The sequence below is a fragment of the Syngnathus leptorhynchus genome, chromosome 12, assembly GCF_054491065.1.
Source record: "Syngnathus leptorhynchus isolate UIUO chromosome 12, UIUO_Slep, whole genome shotgun sequence".
Taxonomy (NCBI): Eukaryota; Metazoa; Chordata; class Actinopteri; order Syngnathiformes; family Syngnathidae; genus Syngnathus; species Syngnathus leptorhynchus.
Window position 1 is genome coordinate 8,330,728 of NC_141206.1, and position 27,847 is coordinate 8,358,574.

At 41.7% G+C, this 27,847-nt stretch overlaps 1 protein-coding gene across 1 annotated transcript; it reads left to right on the forward strand.

Moving 5' to 3' along the window:
- Window positions 1–482: 482 nt before the first annotated feature.
- On the forward strand, window positions 483–27,847 carry trabd2a (TraB domain containing 2A). The gene is made up of 7 exons (XM_085926974.1): window positions 483–627; window positions 1,828–2,388; window positions 14,238–14,384; window positions 14,658–14,832; window positions 22,891–22,981; window positions 24,277–24,549; window positions 25,860–27,847. Exons 1-7 carry the CDS (start codon window positions 517–519, stop codon window positions 26,047–26,049), a joined length of 1,548 nt encoding a protein of 515 aa, XP_085783100.1. The 5' UTR covers window positions 483–516; the 3' UTR covers window positions 26,050–27,847.

The window sequence follows — 27,847 nt, forward strand, 5'->3', positions numbered from 1 at the left end:
GTGCGTAATGGAAGTGGGTGGGGGTGAGGGGGGGGGGGGTGCAGACAGACTACACAGGGGGTAGACCCCTGACAGCAGAGATGTTTGTGCGCACACGCAAGTACTCACCGATAATGTATACACACACATAGAGATGCAAATTAAAAAAAAAAGTGAGGCAGAAGTGAAAACTTTTTTTTTTGGGGGGGGGGGTTCCTCCACACACTTTTCTTATATAGGTTCATTGTGACGCGGCGTGTTTTACGCACCAACTTTTGGATCGCCGCGCAGAAAGAAGAGGAGCAAGGAGGGAGCTCTGACAAACAGACGATGTGATGTGACTCCCCGCGGAAGGGAAAAAGAAAAAGACCACCAGATGACCACCGCCGCGCTGCCCGAGTACCAGTGCGGGCTCAACGCGTAAAAGCATGACTGCTGTGTTTTGCTTGGCCGCGTGGAGCCCTGGACGGTCCAACTCATCCATGCCTTCACTGCAATAGTTTGGAATACTTTTTTTTCGGGGGGGAGAGAGTCACGATGATGCGCGGCACCCGGAGCGCACTGATCCTTTGCTGCCTGGTTGTGTTGGTTCGGGGCGACCCGTGGAGGATCATACCGGACTCGAGCAACTGTGAGCTCAACAAGAAAGTAAGTCCGATGGACCGGTTGATGGATGGAAGGATAGATGGATAGAAAATATTTCAAATAAATCAATAAAAAAATATATATAAATAAAAATTATATATATATAAATAAATAAAAAATAGATATATATAGATATATATGTATAAAATGATGTTAAAGCTGACATTATTTGAGTCACTCTAGGAACTTTTGGCTCAAATTGTTAAGCCATCAATTATACACATTCAGTCTACAATCAGTCTGGTTTATTTTTGCAAGTCAGATCCAGCTCCAAACATGAAGACGGCTAATCCGCAGTCTAATCATGTGACATGATGTGTATTGTTTGTTTGACACTTTGCTCCCAAGTGGCCTGTTAATAAGTCATTATGGCTCTGTTAGCACTCGGGCTGATAAACAGTCTCTTGGGTAAGTGTCAGACAGGCATGAAATAACTCATCTTGTTACACTGCTGGCTTGCTGAAATGAAAATTCAATTGTTGATTCCTTTGTGACAAATTTGTGTTGAGACACAAAAACAATGGTCTTTAATTTCCTGTTAATAAGACCCTTCAGTAATTTACTTAATAGGTCCCGTTTTTCTAGGAACTTGACCAAGTCTTAGACTGGATTGTTATACATTTATACAAAGAACTGAACCCAGGCCTAAAACCCTCTGTGTACACCGCCAAACATGTTAAGAGTTTTGAAGCATGTTGTTAGTGGTTAGCACATCCGCTTTACACTTCTGAGGTCCGATGTCGGAATTTCGGCTCCCATGTGGAGTTTGCATGTTCTCCCTGTGCTTGTGTGTTGTTGTTTTTTTCCCTATCCCTCTCACATTCCATAAACATGTATGAGCTGTGTCAGAAAAGTTCCAGGCATTGTGTCACAAGAGTCCAAACAAAAAACTGAGACTTGTGTCTGTGTCACCATGACAATGTGCCCGCTCCAAATGAGCATCTGACACTTCCTGGTTGACATGAATATAACACATTTTCAAGAAATATATGGAATATTTGGAAAGAAATGTACCATGTTAATATTCTTTTTATGTTTTAATTCTTCTCCCATCACTGGTGAGCTATTTTTAGAACAGATCCTTGGGGCTAACTTGTACCTGCTGGCACCAGTTTAAAAAAAAAAAAAAAGACAAAAAAATCAAATTTGTGTCTTCCTTCATTTATCCCATCCAGAAAAATAACATTTGTTTTCTCCCTGCAGCAAACCGACCTAAACTCCTTCTTGTGGACGATCAAACGGGACCCTCCCTCATATTTCTACGGGACAATCCATGTTCCTTACACTCGTGTGTGGGACTTCATCCCCGAGAACTCCAAGCAGGCCTTCCAGGAGAGCAACATCGTCTACTTTGAGCTGGACCTGACCGACCCTTACACCATCTCCGCCTTGACCAGCTGCCAGTTGCTTCCTCAGGGCGAAAACCTGCAGGACGTTCTACCCAGAGACATCTATCGTCGACTCAAGAGGCACCTCGAGTACGTCAAACTCATGATGCCTTCGTGGATGACGCCGGATCAACGAGGGAAGGGACTCTACGCCGACTACCTCTTCAACGCCATTGCCGGGAATTGGGAGAGGAAACGGCCCGTCTGGGTCATGCTGATGGTTAACTCGCTCACTGAGGCGGACATTAAAACCAGAGGGGTGCCAGTTCTGGACTTGTATCTAGCCCAGGAGGCGGAGAGGATGAGGAAGAGGACGGGAGCTGTCGAGAAGGTGGAGGAACAATGTCATCCACTCAACGGCCTCAACTTCTCCCAGGTGAGGGCGAAATCCAGCTGAGTCAGCCTCGAACGCATAAAAGTCTTAATGGCATATCCACTTAACTCATTCGCTGCCATTGACGGCTATAGACGTCAAATGTCCATCGGACCGGCAGCGAATGACTTTTAATAGGTGTCGCCTGATGTATTGCCATGCAACATGTGTTTCCACCCCCTTCAAACACATATGGATTCGTTCACAAATCGATTCCAAAGACCAAATACGTGGATTAAATTTCTACAAGATTACATTTGCTATTTTTAGTGTTAATAATCAGCTGTACAAACTTTCAGCTGCTTTGTTATGATGGAGTAAGAAAAAAAAAATGGATCTTAATGGTTGAGGTCTAAAATCACAGTAGAAAAAGAGCCACCTTGTTCCCCCCCCCCCAAACGAGAAGCACACTTGAGGCTCCTTGTCCGCCTGCCTGTCTGTCTGCGCCCTTTGCTGACCCTTCCAGTTTTACAAACATCTCACTAAGGCACGGGTGCCTACAGAGTCATGTTGCCTATTATTGAGGAATTTCAGCTAATGCTGCTTGGGAGCTGAGGGGGGATTATACACAAGCATTTACGCTAACACCCAGAAGCTTTAAGTGCTGTTATTTGAAAGCGCCACCTCACGATATAATTCTACAAAACCACCCAGCGGCTTTTTTTTTTATTTTTCATCCTTGGTGGCAATTAAGCAAAAAAAAAAAAGACATGACAGGTTTTGGATGCTGCGTTAAAAGCGGCAATGCAAATGTGGCCCTGCTTATTGTTCTTTCAAATCCATGTTGACTGTTTTTTGGATGAAAATCCAGAAAAGCATTGTCAGTGATGTCTTCTGGGAGGGATGTTCAGATTTACAATGAGAACAAGAATAGCACTCGGTGGAGCGTAGCCATCCGCCACGGTTGAATTGTTTGTGAGACCGCATTGTGGCGACCGCACTTTCTGAGAGTGTGCGCTCTGACAAGAATTTGAAAGACAACAGGAAAAAGACACAAACTCCAAAAATTCTCATTTGGTTCACGGATAATGATGTCATTTGAAAACGGAATAGACTGGGGATAGTCTACCGTTTGGGGTCATTATGAGCCAAAGGCAAAGAGGAAATAGATTCCATATTTGATCCAAATTTTCACCTCAATTTATTTGGTACTTTTCTTGAATGGGTTTCAGCCATGAAAAAAAATATATTACTCGCTGATCCTCAAATTAGATTGTTGGGTCAGACGGTTTACAGGGAAGATTTGCTCAGGAGACAAGTTACACATACGACGGGTCTTTTCTTCCTCTTCCTCGACTTTGTTTTCATCAACAATCTCCACAACAATCTCAGGAACTCGTGAAGGAAAGCAGAAGCAGCCAATGACAGCATTTGTGGTCAACATGTGGCGCCTGCGTGATGATCTGTTTTGGAGGAGATGCACTTTCAAGTTCAGGGTAGCTTTGGAAAGATTGTTAGCATTTCAGCTATTTGGATGAGCAGAAAATGATAACGCTTTATTTCTTCACTTAGATGAGAAGGTATGTTCGCAAATATTTGGCAGGTCGGATTTCCCAGACGGATTTTCACTACAGCAAAGAGGAATAATGACTGCTACCTAACTTTTTTTGGGTGGAACTCTTAAGATCACCCTGCCTAAAGAAGCGACAGATCCTGATTCAGGACAAAAAGTTAAAGTATTCAAAATCTGTAATTAACATTATCTTATTTATTGTGTTTGAAAATGAAAAAAATATATATATGCATGGGCCCCCTTACTGAAACCACTTTTGTAATAATAATACATTTTAGCACATGACGTCCATTTTTTTTTTAGTATTTCAAATAATGGCGTCCATCTTTAAGACTTATTTTCTTTTTACAATTTCCTACCGCATTCTTACGAGTTCATATTGAGCTATATAAATATAAAATATTTTCGCAGATTATCAGACTAAAAAAAACACACATACACGCTCCTCAAAAACAATTTTGAGCCTCTTCCCATAAATCGAATCAACAAACTACAAAAGCCTAATTACATGACTATAAAAATCTCTACCAATAATTGTGTTAGGCTAACCCTCAATGCATGGTGATTTGAAACCCCCGTGTAATCACAACCTTCATTGCATTTAAACCCACCAAATCTCTCGAGGAGTAAACAATGAATTCCCGTGCCCCTTAAATAACCTTCCCCGGCTGACAATACTCAAACACAACTTGGCACAGCTTTCCACTGGCTAATCAGAGGCGGTTTGATGTACGCCCAGATCCGTCTGACTTCAAGCGCTCGGCTCAATATTTCAATAAACAATCCCGCCACCCCTCCTGGCTCACCTCGGCTCTGCCGTGTATAGTTTAAAAATGCCGATGTCTTCTTTCAAAGCCTTTAAGCTCAAATCAACTGTAAGGCTTGTAGATAGAGCGTGACAAGTGAAATTTACTCCTGAAGGAACAATTACGCTTTTTCTTTGGTGTGACGGCACAAAACATGTTCATGATTTTTTTTTAATAGTCTCGAATGTTTTCACGAGAAAATTACATTGAGCGTTAAACCAAACTCGCTAGAAGTGAAAAGCACCCGATGGAATTCGTAAGTTGAATTTGTTTTGAAAGGTTATCGTTAGGAGCGTTCATTTTTCTTCCCTTTATTTTCTTTCAGGTATCATTCATACAGACACGAGTCTACGTTTTTCGTAAGCATATCGTTCCCTTGCCAATTGACATCGGAGAAGCGTTGCAAAGTTGCCACTTGGCAACAAGTTGGTCTTTTCCTGACTGCAGTTCAGCGCCAATTTAAGAAGTCTTGTCAAAAGTGTCGGTGGTCGTGTTACCCGATCCATTGATGAAGACGAATGTAGCCCAGTTCGAGACATGACACGAGAAGTTTTGTTCCTGTACGGTTGACCCAACCGGACCAATCTCGACTTGACCGGAATGATTCACGTTTTCAGACAACCGACCAAATTATTACTGACCTAATTATTGTCTTTTTTTTTTTATCTTTTATATTGTCATATTAATGTCCATTTTTTTGAGTCGGTCGGCAGAAATCAACGAGTCCCATTCAGAGCTCGCTCTTTACACTCCAACAAATGATCCTGTCTTTTCTTAGATCTCTAATCTGTGTAAGCATGACTGCTCTTATTCATGCACTGTGCCCCTTGTCTTTTGAAGAGCGGACTCTACCAAACCCATTACACTAAATGAGCTTGTTGACGACAACAATGGGCGCATGAAGGCTTCCATTCTGTGTCCGTGTTGTTGGAAAGCAACGGAACATTCCGCTTCTCACTGGAGCAGACCCGCTAATGAAAGTGTTGTTTCTTTCCTGCCATCACCGAGAGTAATGGTGCATGGCGCCGGGATGAATGCAGGTCTATGAGGACTGTTTGAAGTCTATTTGGTCCATTCATGAAGACCAGGGATTGGCACATAGAAAACTGAGATGTGGTCTCGGATCTGAAGAAGAGTCATTAAGGAGCGAAGGCGTGACTCCATCTGTGTCTTTAAAAGGCGACATGATGTTACTTGCTCGACTGTGACTTGAGGTCACGCTTCACATCTCGGGATGTTTCACAAAGTATGGTCTGATGAAATCCAAACAAAACTCAGATTCATAACCCCGAGAGTAATACAAGGTTGGCTGGTTGAAAATAATGCATCATTCACAAATGTAGCGCTGGTGTGACGGAGCAATTGAGATCCCTTCTCTCATTACTTATTTGCCATGTACAGCGCTAGCTGTGCTAATGTCAACTAGCTTGTCCTATTGCGCAGCAGACATTTTGGAATTGTAAAATATCAACTAATAAGACATCTAAGTATTTGTGGCATTCCAATTAGGACAAATATCTTTTGGGTTAGTTTGAGGGTTAGTTTTAAGACAATAGTAAAGTTTTGCAAAAGCAACTTGGTGACCTAGCGGTTAGCATGTCAGCCTCAGATTTGGAGTTCACTAAGCATTTTTGGTTCTTCTGCGTGATATGTTCCATTTTATTCACATTTATACCAAATCCAGATCCAGAAAATTAAAAACCCCGCCACAGTTTCTTTCGCCACAGGTGTTTCCAATCAACCCAGGTAAATGACCTCCGACCAGGTAACTTGTTTACCTGCCGGGTCAGTTGATTAGAAGCACCTGTGTCGAAAAACTAAACTTTGGTAGAGTTTCGACTTTCTGGACATGGATTTGACACCTCTGCTGTCAACAATGGCTTGGAGTCTAATATTCAGGTAAGACAGCAAAATATTTTAACTGAGTACTGGAGTGTACTGGAATTTTTTTAGTCTCTCCACAATTGCACTCTGACATTGTAAATTGTCCCTCAGCGCGTGAACTCATGCATGTATGCGTCCGGAAGAGCGTGCTGTAGCTCTACAGTGCTGCTGGCATGATGACAGTATCTCACTGTAACACACAGGCAGCCAAACCGATTACATCTCAGCAACAAAAAAAAAATCACATCCTGTTCCAGTCTGTGGCGGCACAATGGACCCGTGGCTCGTATTTGCACATGCGGCCGAGAACAAATCTGTTGGAATTTAGGTGGAACGTGACAACTCAGCCAGATCATTGTCTCTGCTTTTGTCATGTTCAATGAGCAACTTTATTTTCAGTGTATCATCTTCGTGCAGCTTGTTTTCTTCGTGTGCTGGAAAACTATCCGTTTAAAATCCACTACACCATCAATTTTCTTGAATTTAATTCATGTAGTCCGTTTCCCAACTGACGTGTCTTATATCATCTTAAGACATCGACGTGAGTCGCATTTACAGTAATGCGTCGAAAACATTTTACAAAAAGCGCTGCAGTCGCTACAGTGAACACGTACTGGAAGGAAAATCAGCACTAATCTCAAAGCAAACACGTAGCAAGAGTTTGTTCCCTGCTCTATTTCAACACAAACAAACATTTATTGACATAGTATCACGTATAAACTGTATGGATTTCTGCCGTTTGCTTAGCAGAAATGCCAAAACCATGCCAAAGTCAGGGAGGTGAGTTTGCTTACCGCCAGGTGCTTGGAAAGCCTCGGTAGGTCGCTTGGCGTCCTCTGACGAGACCAACGCGGAGTCAGCAAAATGGCACTGGAGGCAGTTTGTATTATGATTTTGTTTGTTGGTTGATCTGATATTAATAAGAGACAGCGAAGAAGTCATTTGTTTTTTGGTAGGGCAAAAACTCGGCATTCGCACAGGGGTGTGTAGACTTTTAATACCAACTGTATTTGAAATTATTGAGCAGAGAAGGGAGCATTTATCAATCGTAAACAAATACGTCATTTAATGATGGGAATCATATGATGATTTTTAGAGGCGAAAAGGATTTTTTTTTTTTTAAATCGGGAGTGGTGACTCGGTGTCGAGTATCCTGAGTGATGGGCAGATAATATCGGAGGAAGTGGTTGACATCTAATATGGGAATGTTTGGTCAACAGAAAGGAGGAAATCAAGCACCGTCATGTGACATGATACCGGCACCACGGAAATTTAAGCACGGAGCACTTAGTAACACATACCCGCCCATCTGTAATTACCCTCGACCGAGATGAAAAACGACACGTAAATGCCCACGTGCACAAACAAGCATACCGACCCAGACGCAAACAATAATAAACATACACGCGCAATTACGGGTAAAGTGGACAAACAGAACTTGTGCTGTAATTCAAGACGGAAAGTTTATACTTCCTGTCATCAAAGCTCAATGAAAGGATTATTTGAGGTCATTAAAAAAAAAAATACAACAAACAATTCTGTTGAGCTATGGGACATAAAAGCTGAGTACACAAATTTGACCTCTAATTTGTTTTTATTGTCCGCCGGTTGATAATTAGAAGTAGTGGGCTCCAGTAGTTGCCATGGCAACCCTGGATCATGAAATTTCATAGCACAATATATTCAAGCTTAAAAAAATCCCAACAGGTTGTGAGAAGCTCAACCAACTTAAAAGTGGTCAAGCATCCTATCCGCTTATTTCCTGAATAAGAAGTTCACAAACCAAGTTAAACCGCAAACCAAAACTCTTACTTTTAGGATAAAAAGCTTCCCCGAATGCGCAACATGTCAGAAAAATATTCGTTGAGGATTGTTCTTTGACAGGCTTTAGTTTTCAAATGAGCGTGAACCTGACATGCGGTTTAAATATCAAAATGTCCAAATGTCTTCTTGGACGGCTCCATACTGGCCATGTTTGTTGCTGGTCTGGTTTAAATCCAGCTTCTTCTGCACTTAGCAGTAATGAGCCAAACCTCGCTGGACTTTAGCCGAGGGACCCCAAGCCAAATTTGTCCGCAAGCGACCAACAGTGGTTTAACAGTTTCTCCTGCCTTGAGCAAACTCACCTGTTTTGATTTATTTCATAGTATTTTTTTTTAAATATTATTATTACAGCGGCACCTTTTCGTAATTTGTTTCAATAGAAAATATCTCCATTCTTGTCAGACTGATATTAAGTCACATCACAATTAAATTTTTTTGTGGTCATCAGTAAACCCGCAGTTATTTTTTTGTGGCTCTTCTCTTGGCTCCCATGAAATTATGCAGCAGTGCGAGTGTATGTAAATATGTTTAGCTCCACGCTGGTATTTGAACGAAACTAACCATAAACCTCCTATGTGTTCACTGCACATATTTGGTGGCTTTTGTGGAATTTCACATACTAGCACCACACAGGAGGCATTTGTTGCATCCCCACAGATGTTTGGAGCAGACAGGGGAAATGTTTGCAAAGTGTTACATATCTTCAAGAGTAAAATCAACACTCCCCTTAAGCATCAACTTTTATCAGGGTGATAGTTTTCAACCATAACTGTAAAGTTGCACTGAGTCGCTTATCTGTTTGTTGGCTAGCTCGACAGACGGAATACCTTACAGTAGACGTAAATAAATGTTCTCATTTTTGAGAGGTCAGGCTATTCCCATTGGCAATAAATCACCTTGTTTACGAAAAAGAACTTCTTAAGAAGCTGTAGAGGCTCTTGATTTTAACTTCCCTACATAAGTAATGCCATAGTGACAATGCTATACAGTTAGCTAGCTAGCTAGCAATGTCTATTTCTGTTAATGCATTATGTAATGTGAACTTGTTAATTAAATTCCCAATTATGGAGGCGACACCGTGAAAAAGTCCGACGGATATCTACAGGCCAAGAGGAGCCGCAAATATCTGTTAGCTTGTGAACTAGCCTGTGGCTAGCACCTCTCATGCTAGACAAAATAGCAGCCATTTTCAGCAGTTTCACTCAAATTAACGGACCATCTGAATTTGCGACACACTTATATAGTTTCGACACGGTTTTGTCCGTACTTTCGCTTCATCGGTGATTTCAACGAGACATTTTGTCCAACTAGACAAAATTTGACATTTTTGGGTATTTCTGCCATTTTGCTAGTGTGCAGTTGTGAGGTTGCGGTCAGTGGTGGAAAGCTGAGCATCAACAACCGCCACTCAGTGTGTTTTTATTTTTTTTCTACAAAGCAAACTGATGGAACACGCTTATAAGCATGTTGCAGTGACGTGTTTTGGTGTGAGCGTTGTTGATTACATTTGCTTTGCAGTTCCAAGTGTGGCCCAGCGGTTTATGCAGTCCGGTTTTGTGCTATGATTATTGCTGTCTGTCCATCTGTTTTGCAGTGCCAAAAGTTGCACATTTATTTTTAGGGAGTGCTTTTTGTGTTGTTATGGAAAAAAGGTTTTTAGTATCATCCCAATCAAGTTGTGTAGTTGTATAAAAAAGTGCACAAAAATAATCTGGGTATCATAAGACTCGTTTTATGAGGCATAAGAGTCTCAAATGTGCATATTTCCTTTTTTTATTATATGTTATTATATAACTGATGACAGTTTTTCACTATTTTTAGCCAGTAAAATCTCAAATAACTATAATTCAAAACTTGTGAAATTCAGGCCACTCAATTAACTCCAAGTGGGTTTGTCTTAAAAAAAAAAAAATTAAACCCAAATGTATCATTTTTGACCTTTTTTATTTTCCCCTGTATTTATTTTAACCCATGAATATTTTGAATATCACACTCGTAATATTAATCACAATACTATATTGGGCCACATAGATAATAATATCAAGAAAAATTTTGACTTGACTTCCCCTTTCTACTCTCCTGTTATTTTCACACCGAATCTTCACACCAAAGTTAAACTATAAGTCGAACGTGAATGGAGACCTCAGTTCTATATCAGGAGACCACATTATAATCCGAGCCACAACTATTAGCATCCCTGTCATTAACTCGTCCGTCCTCAGTTGTTTAGTCTAAAATGTCAGAAGCACGTTCTCTCTCTGCAAAAAGTGGCATAGTCAGCATTTTTGCTGCATGTGGCTACCACTCAAAGTCATTAAAAAAAAAAAAAAACATTGTTTATGAAACACTGTGGATGCTTTAAAATTGAAAGGGGTTGATGGGGTGGGCTCCACTTGAACAACTTTGTTGGGGTGCGAGTGAGGAAGGATAGTCTTGTGAGGGTGCTTTGGGGAGGATTGACATTTCAATCAACACAAAAAAAAAAAAAAAACACACTTACATGCATGCACGCACACACACGTGCAGACCTCCGAGCCATTTGAGGCTGATTCCCTGTGACAGCCTAAATATTTTGGCTGCGTCAGGGCACCAAGGTAAATGCACCCTGCGAGAATGTTTTTACAGGGTGAGAGACTTAAAGACAGAGACGGCCAGAGAATGAGGGAACAAGGAGAAGGCAAAAGGGATGACTGGACTCTTAGCTTCTTATTAAATGTGGTTTGTATATTTGACTGCGGGCCCAGGGGTCACTTTGGAACAGTGGCTAAAAAGTTTAATGAAGATGGAGACTGGCTGAGGGAGTGTCTGATGACATTGGTGTTTATTGACATGCATGGTTACAATCTAAAGGCGAGTCATGGCTCATTTTTCGGACTTGGCAGTGCAGTCTCATTGAACAGGTCTAATTTTGGAAATGTTCACACATAGGGCGGATATAAAGTGTATTTCTGCAGATTAGGGAAACCAATCAAACATTATTCAACTTCAATTTGACATCCATGCATGTTTTCTTTTGAGGGGGGGGGATTTAAGGATATTACGGTAATATAACTGGTCGAGCAGAGTTGACATAAATAGTTTTTTAATTATATTTGTATCTAGCCTAGTCTGGCAGCAGTCTTACGTTCTCCATTGAACTAGTTTTCAAGGTGGAAAGTTAATAACGCCAAAAAATGGTCCACCTTTCGGGGTGGGGGGGGGAGCAAAAATCCGCAATATTGAAGCATTTAAAAAGACACGCTGCAACATAAATACGGGGCGTAGTACATGTACACATGGCGCAAAAGCCCTAATCTCACGCAGGTGTACACACACACACACACACACACACACACACACGCGAGCACGGCGAGGAGGTCATTAGTGACCCGAGGAATGCAGAGGTCACGTCTTTAAGAGAACTGGCTGATAGAGGGGATGTTTAGGATCAAAGCGTTAGACGAGGGGAGGGAGAGATGGATGGAAAGAGGCGTATGAAGAGAGGGAGGAGAGGGAACGTGCTCGATCAAAGGGGGGGGCTGAGGATTGAAATCATTGCGCGAACCGTGTTAGTGAGAGCAGAGGGGGAGGCGAGGTAGGACGAGTTGAAAGGATGGAGTGTGGAAACACTATCGCTAACTTCAACACACAATCGTGTGTGTTTATATGCGGCCCAGTCTTTAAAAGCTGAGGTTTCAGCGTAAAAGCGAAAGCGCACTTGATTTATGCACAGTTTCGCTTCAAAAGCCGCCGAATGAAACTTGGACCTGTTAGCCGTTAGCATTTCTTGACACAGTCGTACGCGTAATAAATGAGGAGTGTAAAGCTCACGGGGAACCGCATATTCACCCGCGACATCATCGGTGTGGAAACTTCAGACATGAGGATGATTGATCAACTTTTTTGGGACTAAAAATAAACCTGAGGACAGCTAGCTAGTAAAAACCAAGAACGGCTAGCTACATCTTAGCCGTACATTCCGTTGGATAAACATTTTGTCATGTGTCAACTTTGTATCTTTGTACCAACTCGGTTGGTTGACCACTGGTCCAGGGATTCATCTTATCTCTCACAAAAGACGATTGGGATAGATTCAGCTTTACCCAGTTTTGTTTTTCTTAACAAGCGAACCCTCTAAATCTCCACATGTGGGAATCCGAGCGTGCTAATGTTTGCGGTGCATGGCCGCTCCCACTCCACTCAATCTCAACAAGAGGGAGCATTTCCATGACAATGGACAATTATTGACTTTCATTGGCTCCGTTTGCTTTGATATCAGCGAGGGGTGTGTCTGTGTGTGGATGCTAGAGGGGGGGCGCCGGGCGGCCATGGATGAGAAGAAGGAACGGGGGCACCTGATGAAAGGAGTGGGAGTGGGAAAGTGCACCCACTGACCCACTAAAACCAGAATGAGAATCACCGACGGAAACAAAGACATAATTCGTTCGGGGTTTTCTTTCGGATTCTGTATCCGTCTTCATGTTTGTTTGCTTCCTTTCCATCTTCTCTAAACGTCCCCCCCTGTTTTTAGCTGCCATCCAAGACTGAGCCCCCCCCCCTTTACCCTCCTTCTCCCTTCACAGCCATAATTTAAGGGTCTGAAAGGCACGACGAGCTGAGAAAAAGCGAGTGGATACGCCGTAGATGAGGGCCTTCCTTCACGGACGGGGCACAGATGTGAGGGTGTTATTGTGAAATGAAGTCGGGGAGGGGCGGCGATAGGCTAATTTGCGTGGCATAAAGACCACGGGGACCTTTTCATATGCAGAGCGCCACTTTGATGCGCGGCTGATGAAAGCTGGAGGGAGCGCAAAGGAGAAGAGAGGACAGAGTGACGGAGGGCTTCTTTGTCCCCCCTCCTGACAAGAAGGCATCTGCTCCACGCTACCCTCCTCTCCCGTCCCGCCGCTATACCGAGAAACCCACAATGGGGGAGGCCGAGAGGGGAAAAAGTGTCATCGGAGGACCTTTAGAGGCCAGAACATGAACAAAACAGAAGCTCCGAGTAAGGCTATGGCGCAGTGAAGTTGCATAAGCATTCATTCATATTGTGGACACATCGACTTAATTCCACAGCTGTCAACACACATCTTTACTTTGGAGGGCCGTTCCCACCAACTTCACTTTCCTGTTCTTTGTGAGAGTGCGTGGCGTTGATGAGATCTGAGACGGCGCACGGAGGTGAGTGTAGGGCTTTGGAAGACGAGGGGGGGGGGGGCACTCTCGGACCTTCAGTGTGTGCGTTTCCCCGCGGCGACGATCATAAGCGGCAGACTCGCCGGGGTCCTCTCACCAAACACTGGGCAATTTCACGCTCGCACAAAAGCCGGGGGTTTGCTAGCAATGGAGCGTAAAGGAGCTCACGGGACAAACTGCCTCAGAAGTTGTTAAGTAAATCTTCACCTGAAACGATGAAGATACTACTAAGGGTACAGAATCTTCTGTCTGGTTGTCATGGAATGTCCATTTGGTGATTGACTCCCCTGATCAGAATTTATTGAAATTGCAGTTCAATGGAATCCCTGACATTCATCCAAACATGGATTTTGAAATGAATTTTAACAGAACATGAGCATACCGCAAATCTTTCAAGGTATATTTTTATTTGGAAACCTTTGATAAAACACCAAGTAATGCGCCACTAGTTTCGACTTGGGTACCTATTAGCAACTGTTAGCATACCAAACTTCCTGTAGCCTTTTAGCATACCAAACTTTCTGTAGCCTGCTGTACAATGGACCCACAAAATTGGGAGTTTCGATGACTGTTCTGCTGAAATATTTTTTTCCGATGTGGAATCTTTCATACTCTAGAAATCAGTGTGTAATCTCCTTCTCTCATTTTAGGTAATCTTTGCCCTCAACCAGACGTTACTACAGCAGGAGTCTCTAAGGGCTGGTAGTCTTCAGGTCCCGTACACAACGGAAGACCTCATCAGGCACTACAACTGTGGAGACCTCAATTCCATCATCTTCAACCATGACACCTCTCAGGTAACGTATTTCCTTAACACTTGAAGATTATTGATGAGGTCATCCTTTTTTTGTTGAGTTTGGTGCGGACGAAGGGGTCTCCTTCTCGTTAATCGGCGAAGAGTGATTTTGACCCTTTCACCCCATGGAGTGTAGCAATGACACGGCCCTTGACCTTTTGTAACCCTCAACCTCTTTGCCCAAGCTTTCCATCCCACCAAAACCCCCCTGCCAACATCTTCTGAAGTTGCAATTCAGCCAAGCTTTCTGATCTGAATATTTTGTCCTTGTCAGGTCCCAAACTTCAACAACGTAACGCTGCCGCCCAGCGAGCAGGTGACCGCCCAGGAAATCGACAGCTACTTCAGGCAGGAACTCATCTACAAGAGGAATGAGCGGATGGGCAAACGGGTGAAAGCTCTGCTGGAAGAACACACAGAAAAGAGCTTCTTCTTTGCCTTTGGAGCAGGTTGGTGTCATTTATACCTTTCAGATCCAAAACAGCCTTTGACCAACCGATGATGCGCCTCAAAATTTAGGGCCCAAATAAATCCAAACTGTATTTGATCTTTCGAGCCTTAGGGCCAACCAGAACTGTGCTCGTTGGCTGTTTGAAGTCTTTTGCAAGGTTTTTCAAAAAATGTCACTTTAATACTCTGAATTCCTGGCTAACTACGTAACAAGCTGTTAAACCTGATAAGAGACAAGATCTGAGGCAGAGCGAAGATAACAAGACCAGGTTAGTGTTTCTTGATTGGCTGATGTGTATCTACGCTAGACAGCCTTTGTCCTGTCAGGAGTCGTGTTGCTTTGCTTGCAAAGGCATTGATCTCGTCCAGTAAAACGCACAAGGCAGGCCTTGTAATTACTGACTTCCTTGTTTCAAATATCAAATAAAATAAAATAAATAAATAAATAAATAAATAAAAAAAAGATATTGATTAAAAATAGATACTTTTTTGGAGGGATGTGTGTTTATTTGAGGATTTACGGTATTCAATTGAAATGGCTTCCCAAATCATAAATCATTGTGGCTTCACTCAGGAAATAAGCGTTGAAAAAAAAAAAAGCCACATTCAGTCAAAAGACACATGGAAAAAAAAACACATCACATATAAAAGTCATGTTTATTCAACATTAAAGGAAATTGTGCTTGACCATTTTACACTTAAAAGCCAATTAGAACGTACCCAAACACTGCAAAGCAATGGAAAGAACGTTTCAATATGTTGTTTTGTTCTAATGATGGCGTACATTTGGTGGGGAGAGGATCGGATTTTAGTGCCATCCATTTTGCTGTCACTTTTTCCCCCTTCGCGATGACATCGGCTAAAGCCAGAGTTTCTCCTTGGGTCATTTTGTAGACGAAAAAGCAGCTTTAAACAAAGTCTGAGAGTAAAAAGGGAGGCCTTCGTAGGCTCCTGGCAGGAAACAGCTGAGCAAAAGCAGACACACACACACACGCACGAGAGTACGTTTGAAAACGAGTCCCCAAGGATGCACCTTTACAAGGATTTGGCCTCAACATGTGTGTGTGCGTGAGCTGGTGAGTGAAAGTGATACGACCAATCAGCCCAGAAGCACTAGTTTTAGACAAATGGAGGGCAGCTTGGGTCAGCGCGGACAAGGAACTGAATGGGAGACATAGGGCGCGTTCGTTCTCTCGCACACACACACGTGCACACGCACATGCACTTCAACCCTCTAAGCCACATTGAAGACAAACTAGGGTAAAATGTGTCCTTAATTATCCCTGGAGGGGTCAAAGGACACACACATACACGCACACACACACGCACACACACCACAATAGAGCTCATTATGGCGGCTTACTCAACTTCCCTGTTACAATCAGTTGAGCGACAAGTCTTATCAGTTATCTCTGACCACCGCAGTCTCGAGATGCACATTATTCGATTTAGAATATTATTGATATTGATCATCACAAATCGGATGATTTGAAAACAATCCTACACTCTAAATATTTCTTATTTTTATTGACATTTCTGCCTGTCCAAATATTCATTTCATTTTAGATAATATGGAAGAATATAAAATCAGCTTTGGCTTAGGGAAGCATAACAAAAAAAATCCCAAAGTGTAGAGGAAATAATAGTGTTGTGTCAGCTTGTATTTGTGTTCGTCAGGACTGATAGACTGCGGTGGAAAAATGCCCTAAAACAACAGTCCGGGTGACAAATGAAATGTATTTGACAACCAAAATGCTCCTCGGAGAACCACAATCTCAAACTTCATCTTCACGCTCGAGTTGCGACAAAATCACTCCGCTGCGTGATGAGTGATTCAGCAGTGGAGGGAAGTGGACCCATGTCGCTGCCTGGATGTTATCAGAAGCGACGGAAAAGAAATATTCAATTGCTGAGATTGTTTAAGGAGAGGGGATTAATGGTTCGTTGGCGAATCGTGCTTAATCATTCCATTCTGTTCGTTTTTTTTTTCCCCAAATCACTGTGTTGGTCCCCCAACAAAAGGGAAATAAAACCGTACGGCTATTTTGACATCGACCCTTCAAAATCTCCGGGAGCGTTTTTGGAAAATCGTCAAGCTTTCTCAGTGATACGTTTATTATTTTCAATCTACACAGCCCAGAAATGACAAGATGTCTGTCAGGTTACCTTACACTTCACTTTGTAGGTCGATTAAAATCCGGTTTTTATTATTTTCTGCTCTAAAAACAAGTCGGCTATCGATCCGTCACTGCGCCTTAAGTAAAGACCTCCTTGGAGCTGTCTTCCCTCCATGTTTGTCTGAACCACTGCAGTCATCACTCATGGTAAATGACGATGTTGAAAAGGTGCCACATGCTCTGACCGCCATATGGAAGCGGTTATTACTCTCGCTCTATAGGTACAGTAACCCAATCCTCATATACAACATGAACCCATGTCCCCCCTTTAAGATGTCTGCCGTCGTCCAGACTTTAATAAAGTGATATGTTTACGTATCTCTGAATGCTGATGGCTGCATTTTTTTTTTTTTTCCCCTTACACCCATGATCCGGGTTTGTTTTCCTGTTCCAAGCTGCTTAGCACGTCGTGATTCCCCACAAAAGTGCTCCAAAACCCAAAATATAATTATTAGTGGCCAGACTTTTACCACAATGGTTAGCTCTGTTAGTGTGTGAAAGTTGTCTTCTCGTTTGTATTTGGAGTTTAATCCTAGAGCGGTATCGTATTTTTACCGTATGGACCTCGAATTGAGGTTGAATGAAGTTTGATTCATTTGCTGTACAGATTTTTTTTCCTTTAATCTTTTATACGATACATATATTATATAATTCTAAAACCTGGTGCGCTGTAAAAATAGAAATTGCCAAAATATACTCGGTGCACCTTACCTCTATTTACCACAAAACTGAAAAGTTCGATAAAGCAAAATCAAATCGTACAATTAAAATATTCAATTAAACTGGACATTCCTTCATCACAGTTCCCAAATCCTCAGATCAAACCTTCTACACACCTGAGCCAAAAATCCCTCCAGTGTGATTTCACAGAGCACCATAACATTGTGGGGGCCGCCTTCGTCCCCCACATTTTTCTCCTTCTCCAGATGGTGTCAAAAAAGCACAATTATTATTTTTTTTTTTACAGCAACTCTCCCTCATAAACAGCTAGTTTACAACTGTTTGGGGCAGACGCTGACATAAGTACACACATGTCATGGAGTACCATTAAAATCCAGAGCCGACCTACCACACACTTGGCTGGGACGCCGGCCGGCTGGGGCCCAAACATGGTTGAAGTCCCAGAATCAGATTTGAACCACATTTGTTCTTTACTTGTTTTTATTCTTTGATATTTTTGTTTACTTTCATTTAATCAGATCTGTTCTGTTTGGCATTGGCAAATGTGTAGCTTCAAATTTCAGTTAAGATCAATAATAAAAGTTGTGGTCCTTCCTAATCCTAATAATTAAGACGTGATCATTTTTCACGGCAAAACCGATTATTGCAAGACTGCAAGAAGAAACTCTTTTAATGTAGCCTCTCCCAGTCTCCATCTTCCATGATAATAGAAACTTGTCGCAACATCTTCGGATGATTTATCAAAAGTGTTGAACTTCTCACCCTTGACCCTGTTCAAACCTGAGCAATACTTACTCTTGCACCTGGAATGAGCTTTTTATGTGCTTGCCCAGCGGCTACATTCGGTTCTTGCACTCATTTGGAGATGAGACACCGTGTTGTTGTTATGTCATTAAACATCTTAAAAAAAGTGATGAAATTGTTTCCCAGTTTCAAATCTGATCCCTTGTTTGCACAAAATACAAACGAAATAATTGGACCGAAGCAACATGGAATTTGTCATTTTTTTGCACAATATATTCTTAACTCTTTTTTTTTTTTTTTTTTAAATTGATTTTACATTCTAAAAAAATAAAACTTCAAACCAATAACATTTACGGTTATAGTAATGCTCCATTAAGAGTGTAACGTTAGCTTGTTTAGAGTGCTAATGCTAGCACAGCTATTTTGTTAAAACTTAACACCAACTTTAAAGTCATAGGCAATGCTTAAAATGGAACTGAGGAGCATTAATTCAGAATGCCAAAGTTATACCTTACGTCCTTATAAATTCTATTTGAGCTACTGCTGAAACTTCCCTCGAGTGCAATTAATCGTAAAATGAAACGTCTTGCGGCAGCGCCATTTCATTCTGACAGCACGTTGGTTAGTTTTGTCAAAACTGCTCCCCTTATACACAAATGTTCATCTTTGATCAGTTTTTGACGAGGCCGCATTGAATGAGTCGGTGTGTTGGAAGCGCTTTAAGTTGTTGGCACAAAGGGAGTCTTGCGCTCGGGATAAAGCCAGCGACTGGACTGTGGCCGACCTGACATATGTAATTCCTTACACGGCTCCCAAATGCTGCACGCTGCCACACATTCAGAGCGAGAGTTTATTTAGAAAACACCCTCGCACCACAGACCTCTTGTGTGCTCGCCGCCTCGTTTATTCTCATCATAAATTCTAGACCGATCCAGAGAATGCGCTAGCTGCCTTTTTCACACTGTGTGGCCCGTTCGAGATAACTCAAATTTAGACGTGGTTAATGATCAGTCTATTTTATCTTTCACGAGAGAACGTGTCTGTTTCCATCTGTAGTGATGAGCGATCGTTTTGTCATCCAGCTTGAGAGAAATGGAAAAACAAAGTGTTTGAGAGCTGCTTGAGATGTTCGCATTATTTCTTGGTGGTCTTGAAGAAGAGTGGTCTCGTGGTTTTGGCAGGTTATGCGTTGTGATTCTGCTGTGGGTTGTGTGTTGTAACTGTCAGCTCTCTCGTCCCCCCCCCTGGTATCTCTTTATCAAAATTTCATCAGATAGATTCTACTTTTACACACAATCCAAACGAACTCAACTTCTAAATAGAAACAAATCCGATTTACAGTCATAAAATGATCGGGAAAATTCCCCCAGTTTTCCTGAAAATTTTCGAGGAAATTCTGACATCACTTTGTGAAACAAGACTCAAGCAGCCCACCATTAACCACTGAGCAGCAGTTTGCGCTAAAACAACACAAGTGCATTTAGTTTGGCTCCATCTGCGGCTTCACCCTTGCACTGGACTTCACTGCGACTTTACGTCAACCTGCACTGTGTTCTTATATTCTTCCACTGTACTTGTAAGTGGATGACATATGTAGTTTTAAGAGGGTACAATTTCCTTTTATTAGTCTAGCTAACACATAAGACATTGGATTTGAATTTGTATTCCTTATGACAGACTAAAACAAAACATTTGTCTTGGAAGACTTATATTCAAATGACTCATTATTATTACTTGAATAAAGTTGCCGTATTTTTCGGACCATGACGACCATTGTTATAATCAGGTGCACCTTGTCGCCTTTTCAGTTTGCCCTCTTTAATTATAATTCCTTCCTATTTACTTTCGCCTTATGGTACGAAAAATACGGTAAGTGACCAATTTAATTTGAGTTGACGGGTTGACAGTTACGGTAAAAAAATGACTGGCCGTATGTTTGAGCACGTATCGAATATCCCAAAACTCGGATTCATAAAATTACACTAAACTAAGGACGATGATTGGATTAACATTAAGAGACTCTTAAGGATCAGCACCACAAGTTATGAAAGTCTTACAGTACTTGAAATAATATTTTACCGCCACTCACGGTAATTTAATTGTGGTGAAGACCACTTAACATGACCCGCTCAGTTCATCTGTGCTGCGTTTCCCACATATTCCATTATACCAGTAGTGGGACTGCCTCACTATTGGTAAATTTGGATGGTCGGGTTTCAGATGAAATTGGCAATGAGACTAAAAGCTGTCAACATTGACGATTGTCTTTGCACAGAAGTAAAAACACTGGAATCCTAAATTATTCGAATCAACGACACGAGATAGATTTTAAATTTTTATATCAGTCGGCACCCAATAATTTTGCTAAATTTTGCTTTTGATATGGATGTCCCCCAACCTTAACTTTGTCTACTTTTTGATTGAGAGAATTTGTATCACTGGATTACCGTATTTTTCAGACTATAAGAGATATTAAAATCCTTTAATTTTCTCAAAGAAAATCAACAGTATGCCTTATGCATGCATTGGAGTTGTTTCACTTGATTCGCTTTATAACCCGGCGTACCTTATTAGCCAAAAAATTCGATAATTGACTTGTGAGTGGTTCTACATTCTCATAAAATTACACTAATAAGTAAAACCCAGTCCATAAACACAGTCTTAATCCATTGTGAACTACTCTTTAATCCAAATGTATTTTTACGACTCTGGTCTCACAGTCGGCTAAAGCCTCAAGAAAGCAGCAGACACCTCGTTCTCATCTCCGAGAATAGAGGGCTTCATTCAGTACTTTGTGCTTCTGGTGATAATGGGCTGCTGGAAGCAGCTGACTATGGGAACATGTGTATTTAACACAGCTTGAAAAAGCCAAAGGGGGAGGCAGAATGGCCTCAGCGCCGCCTGTAGCGTTTGTTTATCCAGCATGTCGTCATGTTATGAGAAGGGCTGTCTGAGCCTTGGTTACAAGTTGTAATATAAATATAGATGTGTATGGAAAATGAATACTCTAAGACTTACCATATGCGCTAATATTTTTAGCCTGCCATTGTATTGAAAGGCTGTCTGTGTGAGCACAAACGCTACTGTTGTTTCTGTTATCGGGTGATGATTCAAATGAGACTTCACCAAAACGCGAATAAATTTGACGTTCGCTCAAAACCAATTGTGTAAATGGCGCCATGTACCGTATAGCATGCTGCTAATAAGAGCTTCCAGACCTGTTGCTGGACTTTATCTCAGCCATCTTGCCTCTCAAAATGTTGGCGCGACATACAGTGAACTGATTGTACATTGTAAGTGTTCTTGGCCCATTTCAGAAATGTGAAATGTATGAAATTGGCCTGTATAAATAAGCCCCTGAAATAAATGTCAAATTTTAGCCGCCGCAGAACATAAGTAGGTACTACAGACAGAAATTTTATTTTTAGATTTGACCTCAAAAGTAGCTGTCAAATGCAAGCGTATCCAAAATTTGCAGTACAAACTAGTACACGGCAGTAATGATTGTTTGGAAACGTTTACAATCACGAGAGTCTTTGATCATAGGTCACTTGTCCCGTTTTGAAACCTACACCAAAGACCACATCATCCTTGAGGGCCTTCAGCAGCCCAGACATATTTTTGAGGCTTTGGATTTCAGGGAGAACAATCATTTTGAATCAAGACGGCTAATCTTTGTTTGAATTTGGCCTATCATACCTTTGGTTCTCATCGAAGCCTCGGAGAACATGACAGAATTGATGGTTACGTTCGAAGAATTAGCATCGACTGACATTTGTGTGCGAGCGAGCGAGCGAGCGTGCGTGCCCCCGCCTTTGAAGTTTGGAAACCCGCCCACCCTTCTGAAGCCGGACATTGTGCTGAACAGCTCCATTTGTCCCACCTTAATCCCCTGACGTAAACGCACATAAATCACATTGAGATGTTTCTAAACGCGGACTGGCTGGAAAGCTTCATCGTACCGTCTCGCTCCGCTTTCCAACTTCCAAAGAATGTCCACCAACGGGCTAAGTGAAGCTGGACTAATCAAATAGCAATAACAAAAAAATGAAAAAAAGCTTATCACTAACCATCCTAGCGATGGTAGCTAGTATCATGGCACCAATAGTCCGTCTTGGCCTCGGCGCTCCATGCCAATAGCTTTGGGCCAGATTAAAGTGCCGGGTCTCATTGTTCGCTCAGCTCTATGGTGCCACGGTTGAGCAGGCCCAAACAATGGCTCCCGTCTCTCCTTTGTCACAACGAGGCTAAGAATGGAGACCTCTTGACACGGCAACCCAAAGCCTCGATGGTCCCACTTCACTTAGCCGAGAGGGTCGATGAAAGACAGGGGCAGGGGAAGTCAGCGATAAGGAAGAGCCGGTACGGGTGGTGGATGTCGATCATCGCAGAGTCGTTATTTGTCTGATACACAAATAAAGTTCTTCAAACCAAATGTTCCTCTTTTGATTTCAGGTCACTTCCTGGGCAACAATACAGTAATTGATGTGCTTCGTCGTCAAGGATACGAGGTGGAGCATACCCCTGCTGGGCAGCCCATCAACAGGTAGTCCCATTTCCCACCACATACGGACAATTGCATGACTTGTTCCAAACAGCTTGAAGTTCCCTTGAAGTAAACAGGAGAGAGAAAACTGGAAAGCCACACAAAGAACCAATAGATCTGAAAGCTCGTTTGTGTAGAACTTCATGTTTTATCACTTAAACAAGTCTCAAGTTCCGGCCAAGAATATTTCTTCCAACATTTTCTGCGGCTTCACCTCCAAATAGGAAATCATTTTTAACATTGGTGTAACTTCATAGCTGCTACGTGCTCATCTCCAGACTTGAAACAGATGTTCCGTAATGCTTCGAAAACGTGTTGCCTGCAAATAATCACAAAACGCCCGCGGGCAGTTATCCACTGATTAATTCTCATTTCTTCCACTATGCACTTCCTCCATATGTCCTCAAACATGACTAGTAGTGTCATGGCTTTCCTCAGCTCCAATGAATCACAAATCTACAAATCAGATTTATGTTTTTATAAACAGTTAGAAAGGAAAAATGAAAGATTTAAATCATACCAGAGTGGAGGCCTTATGTGCGCAGTTTCTGGAGAGTTTTATTTTTTTTATAGTGTCTGGTGTCTTCAAAGGTGGCATCGCCCTAAAATATACTCGGACCCCCAAGCCCCCCAGGTGTCAGGCCAGATAATTGACTTTTGGGTATCTTCCAACTTTCCCAGGATTTTTTTAATATATATATTCGCCTGTCCACTGTCAGAAACGGAGTGGATCTTTATCAGCATTTTTTGTAGAATTGTTTGTTTTTGTTTGTTTTGCGCAGTCACTGAGATATCTTTGATCCCCCTACCACCCCGCCCCCCCCTTCCAAGGAAAAAAATCAAAACATTACATTTTCTTTCATGTGCTGGAATTTAAACTGGAATTTTAATTCAAAATGCAGGCACCTTATTTTGCTTGATTTATTACCCACCTTAGGCTGACGTTCATATTCAAACCAAACGAAGTCATGTGGAAAGTGGGCAGGTGTCTATGGGATGGTTCTAAGGGTGGGATGAAAAATGACTATTTATAGTTCCTGCTGTTTCCACCTGAAAGTCTGTGCCACCTTTATGACTACACTGACCACCTAAGAAGTGTTGTGGAAAGGCCCAACTTAGCGTAGCATCCCACCCTGATGTGATGCATGCTTTGCAGTGCAGCATAGCATGAAGGCAGCTATCACCGAAAAGATCTTGAGAAACAATGGAGGAATTCATCAAATATAATACAGAAATCATGTTTAGAAAAGGAAAAGGATGGTGGAGGGTAATATTTATCATTATCAACCATCTAGGAGAACATCATCCAGATCTGATTGGACTGAGCCAGAGGACCAACATGACGAGTCCTTTTTCCTGGAGCCTTTCCTCCACGAACTCCCAGAAAGGGATCAAGATCAGGGGCGGTCCCTGGAGGACGAGCGCTTGACCCACATGCTTCTGCCGTCTGACAGCCTGGAACTGCTGGAGAAAGCAGAGAAGAAGCTGCTGAAGAAAAGAAGGAGAAACAAACAGAAGAAACAGCGGCACAGGCATTTCAACGATCTCTGGGTCCGCATAGAAGAGAGGTAAGATGGCAACCAAACAAAAACAATAGATCATCCAAAAATTGCACATTGAAAAAAAAAAAATCTTGATGTTTTGACGCCCTTCAACTTTTCCCCAATACACAAAAAAACATTCAATATAATCTTTTGACTCAAAAATGGCATTTTTACCTTTAATGAGTAGGAAATGAAAATGTAAGACCACAGTATATAAAATACACAGACAGAAACGCCATGAAACACAAGGAAGAGAGGAATCCGCTAGAATCTGAAACACCCCCGACCCCCCCAACCCTGTTAACCTGTAGAACAAAGCCGACACTTCCTGCTGTTCCGCTGGAGGCCCAACCAGACAACATATCATATCGCCATCTACTTTCCTCACTCCAAAACACCCATGCCCCGCAGTGACAAATGAGTCCTGACTAGTTCCTGGCTGGTATAGGTGACTTAAAGGTGAAAAAAAAAACTGCCTGGGAATTCCTCGCAAGAATCCGGTTTTGGTCTGGCTTCAGGCGGGGGCTAACCGGACAACGAGACAAGCTCACCTTTCAGATGAAAACGAGACCACCGCACAGGTGTGGTCCTCGAATAGTTTGTGAACGATTAGCCGTGCCCGCACCGCTAGTTAATTTGCTGACATTCTATCCAGCCATTTATCATGCTGATGGAGGGAATAAGCATGGGAGAGAGAAAGAATTATATACACACACAGACACATCAGAAATGAACATTTCAGACATTTTCCATGAGAAGACTGGTTCCACCGAGACCACCGTGGTACATGAATAAGTTTTCCAAAATCGAGTTCAGTAAATTAAACATGAAGTACAATATGTAAAAAATGCACAACAGTGACTGAATAATCCAACCCGATCTGTTTTCGTTCATCCCAGACACAGAGGATGTGTGAGAACGCTTGTGTTTTCTCATTTTCCAAGCGACCTTGTCTTTTTGGGCGGTAAGGAAGTAGACTGTTTGTTTCCACGTGTGCCAAAAAGCGTACAAGGTTGACATCTTTGTATATTTGAAAGTCTGACCGGATGCCTGAAGGGGAACGGTAAAGGTAGTCCAAAACTCAACTCGTTGCCATCGCAAAAGTGCTCCAACAAAAATCTCAAGTCTCATGAAATGTAAATAAATTCTCTCTGCATAAACACCAACTTCATTTCTACACAAAACAAATTTGCAATTAATTCTGCATGTTGAATATAAGACTGTAAATTTTCCCTATGACGTGATTTTTTCATCCAACACCCCAAATTTTCAGATCTTAATTATGGAGTCCCACCTAAAACCGTTTGTGTGTCTCTACGTTGTTGCGTCCACAGCGCCGCGGCCCAGTCTCCGCCACCGCCCCGCATCGTCGACGGTGACATCACGGTGAAGCCACCCGGTAGAGACTCGAACCACTACAACTATTACAACTTGCAATCCGCCTCGTCGACTTGCTCGTGTACACTGATCCTTTTGTTCACCCCGCTTGCACTCCTCCTTCACACCTGGACGATCCTCCTTTAGCATTTGTTGCACTCCGGTACAACAAAGAGAATCTTAGGGACTACTTTGGAGAATGTGTGCAGGTGATGGAATCAAACGGCTGGATAAACACGTATAAAGCAGAAAGGTTTTGGACAAGGAGGTACAACATCTTCGATGGATCATCTGTTTAAAAAAAAAAAATGAGGCTTTGAATCGAATATAAGGGCAATGTACCGTATTTTTCTGACTACAAGGCTCACTTAAAAATGTTCTCAAAGGACGTACATATATGGACATTTTCAACCGTGCTTTATAATCAGGAAAATACGATAAAAATCAGTTTGTTCATCCCGAGACTCATTTGACTTCAAACTACTTGATGAGTGCGTGTGTGCAAATCTCTCAGCTCTTACATCCCCTGGCTTTGCCCGAAGCAGTGTTTCCAGATTTGTATTTATTCTTCCATTTTAGAAGAATCTGAATTTGTTATGAAAAGCCTACGTCAGGGGAAATGTGTATATATTGTCGAATATTATAGATGTATTTTAGAATTATTAAAAACAAAAAGGAACATCACATGTTGTTGATATGAATATATAAATATATGCAGTATATTTTTGGAAAGAATCAGGAACTAACCACCATAAATTGTGCATCTCACTGAAAAGTTATTTTTTTTTTGGAATGGACAGATGATATTATTGTACTTTGTGTATCAGTGTTAATGGGTTTCACTTGCCAATGTGGCCACAATGTAAGGACATTTTTATTGTTATGTATTTGTTTAATTTATTTAACTACTATAGTTTTGCCTAAACTCAAGTGACACATTCTTGATGTTTTTCTAGAATTTGGAATTACTGGTACATTTTTCCATACGGTCATAAATTCTCTCCAAGTGAAGAGCATATATTAGACAAGGATGACAAGTTTCCTCCACAAGTGCCAAATGAAGGTAAGACGTATTGTTTTCACCTTCTCACCTTAGGATAAAAGTCAAACCATGCCATTAATTTCTTTCAAACTTGTGAGTAGCTGGCACATGTGCAAGAACGAACAAAATATGGCATCCATGAGAATTGCTTCTCAAATCTTAAAGGGACCGTTAGCTCAAAAATAAAAAAATTAATTGTCTCATTTCCATTCAACCGCAATCATCATTACCATATCAAGAATAAAATATTTATCTAGATCAATTATCTGAATTGTGTTTATTCTTTGCATATACTGGGTAAGGCACATTTATGCCACCAGTGTGGTCCGAGTCATCTTCGTGCTTTGTTTAGATGAAGTTAATGTGGTGTGATAAGGCAGTTAGGTAACAAACAGGAAACGAGAGCCCAAACCATCTTTACATGTGCGGGAAATGAATGTTAGTTAATTGGTTCGTTATATCAACAGGAAAATATGCTCCATTTGCACTTTGATTCACGGGTGGCCATCCCCATTTTAATTATTTGTTTATTATTTTCTGTCAAAATTGAGATACGCACAAAAAAAACATATTGTGTATATATAAAGGGCATTGACAATCAACACACTCAGCATTTATCATTGTGTTTGACTTGAGTCTATGCTTGACTCGATGTAATACAACGCTGGGTCGGGATAAACATACCTTGTGTGTCAATCTGGCATGAATCAACAAACAAAAAATGCTGTTCATCGGTCTAATTGCCTCCTGTCGCCTTCATTTGCTGACAGATGCAGTTCAAGTCCAGATGAGATCCATATTCTATTTTTCTACGTATTTAAATGACCAGGAAAAAAATTATTCATTCAAGGTGCCGCAGTAAAGACCTAAAAAATGATCTAGATGTAAATAAAATGAAAAAAA